This window comes from Sardina pilchardus, chromosome 13, assembly GCF_963854185.1.
Source record: "Sardina pilchardus chromosome 13, fSarPil1.1, whole genome shotgun sequence".
NCBI lineage: Eukaryota > Metazoa > Chordata > Actinopteri > Clupeiformes > Clupeidae > Sardina > Sardina pilchardus.
Genome location: NC_085006.1, coordinates 15,951,580 through 15,959,079, shown reverse-complemented (window position 1 = coordinate 15,959,079; position 7,500 = coordinate 15,951,580). Strand labels below are relative to the sequence as shown.

Sequence of the window (7,500 nt, the reverse complement as noted above, 5' to 3'; positions counted from 1 at the left end):
TGAGTCTGATTGTTATTTTGATGCAGAGAGAGATGCTGGAACAGAGAGAGATGCTGGTCTTTCCTGTGGAGAGAGAGATCAGAGCAGGAGAGGTAGCCCTTACTGTAGAGAGAGGGGAGGAGAGGGGATGGGAGGAGAGGGGATGGGAGGAGAGGAGGGGAGGAGAGGAGGGGAGGAGAGGGGATGGGTGGAGAGAAGAGAGAGGAGGAGGAAGGGAAGGGGAGGAGAGGAGAGTACTGGTGAGGGGAGGAGAGATGGAACAGTGTATATCATACTTGTGTTCATAGTGGTATGCAGCAGTTCACAGCAGTGTGAAGAGTGAGGAGGGCACACACACACACACACACACACACACACACACACACACACACACACACACACACACACACACACACACACACACACACACACACATACACACACACGCACACACACACACACAATGGATGCTGCTGTGATGAAGGAGAATAATTAGCTATTGTTACCGACTACTTCAAACACAGTGCATCCAGCAGCCCCAACATCATCAAAGTATCCTAAGTAACGTAACCTGCCTACTCTCTCTCTCTCTCCCTCTCCTCTCTCTCTCTCTCTATCCCTCCATCTCTCTCTCGCTCTCCCTCTCCCTCTCCCTCTCTCCTCTGCTCTGCTGGAATGCGTATGATAATGAATAGTGCGGCTCTCTTGTTAGGGAGGCAGGGGCTGCTGAGATGTTGGCAGAAGCCAGCCGAGACGAGCTACTGCATTATGAATGTGTTCAGCGCCCCATAATCTCTTACACACAAGCACACACACATCTTTATACACACACACACACACACACACACGCTCATTAAGAGGTGAGAAGCAGTGATGCTGGCAGATGCAGCACAGAGAGAACGTTATGGGTGTTTTGTTGCCCGCACTATCTGGGACAGAACACACAGGCGCGCACACACACGCGCGCAAACACACACACACACACACACACACACTGTACTGTCCCTGTTTGTCTCCTGGGGAGGGAGGGTTGCAAAAAGGGCAGTGACGCACTGGTCTTCTTCTGTCTTATTTATGGCTTCCTGAACACAGGGGACTAGGAAACGTGTGAGTGTGTGTGTGTATGTACAGTATGTGTTTATATATATATATATCTGTGAGTGTGTGTGTGTGTGTGTGTGTGTGTTTTGGAGCAGTACTGGCCCACAGTGGTGCACACCTCAAAGACTTTCCACACAACCAATATGTGTGTCTGTGTTGCCAGTGCAGTAAGTTTCACACACACAGAAACACACACACACACACACACACACACACACACACAGAAACACACGTACACAGAAACTCTTTTTGATGCAAGTTCTCTGCAGTTATATAGACTTCATGTATACAGCCTCAACCCCTGGACACATATAGGCACACCTGCTTACAGAAGATTTTTCCTCCAAACACACACACATATACACACACACACACACACACACACACACACACACACACACACACACACGCACACAGGTATGATGCACACATCTGCGGAGGAACACACTACCAGACGGCCAGTCTTACACACAGCCCTCCTCCTGTGCCCTGTGATGAAACTTGTGGAAATAAAAAAAGAGGAGCAGGAAGAAAGAGAAAGGGAGAGAGAGAGAGAGAGAGAGAGAGAGAGTCCCACGAAAGGACGCCATTTATTTCACTGTCACCGTGGCGACAGGAGGGCCCTCCCGGAGGAGGACAACAGAGATGACCTCTGGTGACCACCGGCGATCTGAGCGACGCGCAGGCCCGACAGCACTGGCCGCCACAGGCCTGCCTGACACATCACAACATCACAGCGGGACGGAGAGAGGGAGGGAGGGAGGGAGGGAGGGAGGGAGGGGATGAACGGAGAGAAGAGACAGATACGAGAGAAAAGGTGGTGAAAGAAATGAGAGAAACAGACACAGATGGAGAGCGAAAGAACAATGAGACATATGGGGGGAAAGAGAGAGAACAAGGAGGAGGCTGAGAGGATGCAGAGAGAGAGGGATAGAGAGAGAGAGAGAGAAGGAGAGAGAGAACAAGGAGGAGGCTGAGAGGATGCAGAAAGGGATAGAGAGAGGGAGAGAGAGAGGAGAGAGAGAATAAGGAGGAGGGCATTCCAACAACAGCAGGACAGACTAAGAGGATGCAGAGAGGGGGAGAGAGAGATAGAGGGAGAGAGAGAGAGAGGGAGAGGGAGAGAGAGGGATAGAGGGAGAGGGTGTGGATGAGTAGATGAGTGATGGAGTACCTGTGGAATCCAGGCCATGTAGCAGGAAGGCACGGCGGACACGCTGGGGGAGTCGTGCTGGTTCTCTGACAGACGGTTTCCGTCAAAGCTACAGCCCTCCAGCTTCAGGCCTCCGACCTGCAACACACACACACACACACACACACACACACACACACACACACACACACACACACACACACACATACACACGATTAGATATGCAAAAGCCACACTGCGGTGGTAAATGTCAAGTTAAACACTAATGAGCCACCTGTGGTGACGGGGGTCACCTGCACCAGCGCCATGGCAACAACACACACAGACAGACAGTCAAAGCACGACGGGCTGTACGACACGTGCAGCCGCCCATGGCCTCAAAACACCTTTAGTATCAGAGGCCGAGGCTGCTATCCAGCGTAATTCCACAGTGTTTTAAATCCACTGGACACAGAAAGAGTGAGTGAGAGAGCAAAAGAGAGTGAGAGAGTGTGTGTGTGTGTGTGTGTGTGAGTGAGTGTGAGTGTGAGTGTGAGTGTGAGTGTGAGTGTGAGTGTGAGTGTGAGTGTGAGTGTATGTGTGTGTGTGAGAGAGAGAGAGAGAGAGAGAGAGCGAGAGAGAGGGAGATAGAGAAAAAGAGAAAGAGAGAGAGAAGACAGACTGAGTTTGGAGTGTTGTTGAGGTGAGGAGCGAGAGGTGACTAAAGCAAACACAGGATAGCACAGGAGCAGCTGCAGGGAGGAGCCCCTCCAGAAGAACAGGAGGAGGAGGAGAGGAGAGGAAAGGAAAAGAAATAAAAGAAGGCAGATAGAGGAATATCAGCGTAGAGGAAAACACAGGAGGAGCGCATTGGAGGAGGTCAAAGAGAAAGGGAAGAGAGAGAGAGAGAGAGGATGAAAGTGTAAGAGAGGAGAAGGGCGTCGATGAGGGAAGACATCAAAGAAAAACATGAATAGAAGTTAGAAAGACTTGTATCTGTCCTACCGAGCTAAAAATGAGAAGAAAAGGGAGGGATTGTGCAAAAGAAGAAACAAATGAAAGGAGCGAGTGAGAGAGAGTGTACAGTACATGTGGGCGCACACACACATTATCACGGGGGCATGCAGGCACCGAGCGCTCCCTCTCTGCAAATTCAATTACCCATCAGCCCCCAGGTGTGGCCCTGCTGATTACACCCTGGAAACAATGTGTGTGTGTGTGTGTGTGTGTGTGTGTGTGTGTGCACACCACCGCCTCCTCACGGAAAACACTCCCACAATACCCCTGACTAGCTCCCCCCGTCCAAGTCCACACCCCCCCATGAGGAGGCACTGAACACGGGACTATTCTTTCCAGCGTGCAGGAGCCAGCAGATGTGTGATAAGACACGAGCGCAGGCCTCGCGTGCGCAGCGCCGAGCCATATTCTTCCCTTACTCCAGCTTTTCCTGGAGACGCGGAGCGTTCCTGGCTGCCGGCGTTATGGAAAAGGGATTTGTCACTCTGGAAAAAGTGCACGCCACGCCAGAGAAGGAGCGCTGTCATTTTGTGCAGCCGTCGCCCCCCCCCACCCTAGCCTGTGTAGCCTATCTTTCTCCCTCTCTAAACCTCTCCCCCACTGCTTCTTTCACACTATTCGAGGAGGGAGAGGGAGAGGGAGAGGGAGAGGGAGAGAGAGAGAGAGAGAGAGAGAGAGAGAGAGAGAGAGAGAGAGAGAGAGCAGACGAGTGGCCTCCTTCTCTCCTCTCCTCAGGTTGTAGAGACAGGGAGAGAGAGAGGGAGAGGGTAGACGGTGATTGACAGATGGAACTATGTGCATCTCTGTGCTAAAAATTAAAGTTGAACCAGACAGCTATGCCTGTGGCTGAATATCTCTGAGGGCATTTTGCACACACCCACACATACACACAGGCACAAACACACACACACACACACACACACACACACACACACAGAGCAGTCGGCAAACTCTCTATCGATGTACTTGTTCCAAGAGTCATAAGTCATCATGTTGTCAAAGGGGTCTGAGCTATACAGTAATCCTCAGTGACAGAGCTATGTTAACACTTTTATGAAGTGAGCTGCAATATCCAACATCCAACCAGACCTGCATTTGGATGGCACTGAGGTGCCAACACCCAGCACAGCCTCTCTCTACTGTTGCCCGTAAGGAATGTTGTCAAAAAAGGAAATGAAACTGTCTGGAGAATCCTGCCTGTAGCAGAGTATACAGCTCCTGTTGGGTTCACTGATTAATTATGGCACCAGTTGTTGTTCTCAAAGCTCTACTTCTCTACCTCCTCCTCCATTTCTCATTCTCTCTCTCTCTCTCTCTCATTCTGTATCTGTCATGGCATGGGTGTGCTACCAAGACAAACTGTGTAGCAGGGGATTTTCTACCATAGTCGGTCATGATCATGGTATGCTGGTATTCTGTGACTAAGCATACACACACACACACACACACACACACACATACACACACACACACACAATCAGTCAGCAGTAAAGGGCATCCCCTGCCACGATGTGCTCAGAGTGACTCAGGCCTATTCTGGTCTGCACAGCACAGCCAGCCGTCCATCACGTGAGGCCGAACGCAGACAGGACAATGGTTCAGGAGGGGTGAGGCCTAAAGAGAGGGCAGTCCAGCAGCCCTGTGCTTGACCAAGCACTTCCTGCCCTGCCCTGGAGCGCAGACGCCGCCAGGCGACCAGCCGGCCGGCATCAGAGGGACAGAGCTGGGGTCGGACGTCTGGAGTCGGCTGGGGCTCCGTCCAGTCAGACGTCTGGCGGGGAAACCCCCCCTCGCCAAGGCCGGACGCCAGGTAGGGACGTGGGCTTTGGGAAACACCGGCAGTAGTAGCTCTGGTTTGGGTAATACCCCTACTGGTGATTAATATGAAGGAGGACGGACACACACACACACACACACACACACACACACACAAAAGAACAAAGAACACACATGCACAAGCACACACACAAACACACACAACCTTTTCCTCCTGCCCCCCGACAGTCATTGCGTCACACGGAATGTTTGTTTCTAGCTAGTTTCCTCTGATTGAAATGTCAGCATTAGGTCATTGAGTGGTCATTGAGTGGTCATTCCAGTGGCGCTGGGCAATAGCCGGCCGGCTCCTAATGGTCACTGAGAGGATGGGGTGGGGGGTCTCTTGGTCAGCATACCTTCACTTGGAGAGTGGCCGCTGAAATGGAGCTCCTCCAAGAGGCAACAAACTTCAGACTGTCCATCGAGCAGCCCCTGGACCTGAGGAACAGGACATTAACATTCAGTACACATGGACATACAGTATATGTAACCACACACACACACACACACACACATATGCAACCACACACGCAACCACACACACACACACACACACACACACACACACACACACATATGCAACCACACACGCAACCACACACACACACACACACACAAAGAGTACCTTGCTGTTTCCTGTCTGAGAGCATTGAGGAAGGTGTCTGGGTGGAAGAGCTCAGACAGATCCAGCGTGTCTGTCAGCAGACTCTGCTTCTCGGCCTTTTCTACCCAACTCTGCCAGAGAAAACATATGCATGCATGAGTACTGTATGTGGTTGACATATTACTGCACATTAGTCATTAAGCCCCAGTCACAAGGCATTAAAATGAGACGAGTGGCCTCAATCACCCCTCTCTCTCTCTGTCTCTTTCTCTCTCTCTCTCTTTCTCTCTCTCTCTCTCTCTCTTTCTTTCTCTCACTCTATTTCTCTCTTCTCTCTCAGAGAGAGACCACCAGCCACGGACACGGTACAGCGTGGCGCACTGACGCAGGTCCACTGTGGCTCCATATGAGTCTGATTGGGCACTGGGCAGAGGGCCTCAGCTGGGCAGACGTGTGGTCATGGGCTGGGGTCTGTCCAAGGGCTGAGGGAGGGTGGTCTGCTGCTCTGGCCCACGCACAGGACACACACAAGATGAACGCGCAGATGGACGCAGAAATGAACACGCGCACACACACACACACGCACGCACACGCACACACACACACCCGCACGCCTGCACACACGCAGACACACAAGCATGCACACACACACACACCGCATCCACACAATGCGATTGTGGGTGGGTGAGGTTTTGAAGCATTTTCTGCTAATTGCGTCATGCAGTAATTTCCTCCCGTCTAAATGTGCACATACTCACATATAGTCAAACACAACACACAACACACACACACACACACACACACACACACACACACACTCACACTCACACACACACACACCCTTCCCTTCCTGCCCCACTGGCTGAGGCGCTGGTGGGTAAACTGTGTGCTGGAATGCACTGTTTATGAATGTAATTGGCTGAGAGGATAAAGCAAAAATAACACATTTGGCTGGAGGATGGATATAAGAGCGCTATCCATTTTCGGGGAAAAATGGTTGATCTGTATCATCACAGAGGGGATGTCTCTGTATTTGTGTATGTGTGTGTGTGTGTGTGTGTGTGTGTGTGTGTGTGTGTGTGTGTGTGTGTGTGTGTGTGTGTGTGTGTGTGTGTGTGTGTAGTGCAGGGCTGGTGGCACCCTGGTCCCTGCACACATTAGCCCTAATTGGCCCTTTAAGAGAAACACTGCACGCTTAGGGCTCCCTGTGCTCTAAAAGCTAATCCCCATGATAGAGGGAGACAGAGAGAGAGAGGGAGAGAGAGAGGAAGAGTCATAAAGGCAAACCCCCCTCTCCATCCTCATCTCTCTCTCCCCCTCTCCCTCTCGTCATCACTCTCTCTCTTTATCTCTCCCCCCCACTCTCTCTCCCCCTCTCCCTCTCTTCATCTCTCTCTCTCTCTCCCATCTCTCCCTCTCTTCATCTCTCTCTCTCCCCCTCTCCCTCTCTTCATCTCTCTCTTTATCTCTCTCTCTCCCCCTCTCCCTCTCTTCATCTCTCTCTCTCTCTCGTCCTCCTTCCTCCCCCTCTCTGTGGGATGGTGCAGCAGCAGCAGCAGCAGCATCTCCAGCACACAGGGCTTATCTGGACCCAGAGCTCAGCAGTGGGACCGAGGTGAGCAATGAGCCGGCCACTCGCTCACTCCCACCCTACACACACACACACACACACACACACACACACACACACACCCATCCGACGGAAGATAATCAAATCAAATCAACTCAACTCATTTCAGCAGGGCGCCTCACTATGATTACGCTGAGCCACGCCGCCAACACACACACACACACACCCAGGCTGTGTCCCAAACGAGGAAATGCTGCCTTCTAAGGTCGCATTCGGAGG

General features: G+C 51.7%; 1 protein-coding gene across 1 annotated transcript in view; it reads right to left on the bottom strand.

Annotated features, from left to right (window-relative positions):
• LOC134099628 (cytoplasmic dynein 2 heavy chain 1-like) overlaps positions 1-7,500 on the bottom strand; it is a 151,438-nt gene that overhangs the window by 906 nt on the left and 143,032 nt on the right. Inside the window, exons 14-16 of the mRNA XM_062552568.1 lie at positions 5,673-5,782; positions 5,404-5,485; positions 2,255-2,371 (exon numbers count right to left, since the gene is read on the bottom strand). Coding sequence (XP_062408552.1) covers positions 2,255-2,371; positions 5,404-5,485; positions 5,673-5,782 — 309 coding nt within the window. The remainder of the gene's footprint in view (positions 1-2,254; positions 2,372-5,403; positions 5,486-5,672; positions 5,783-7,500) is intronic.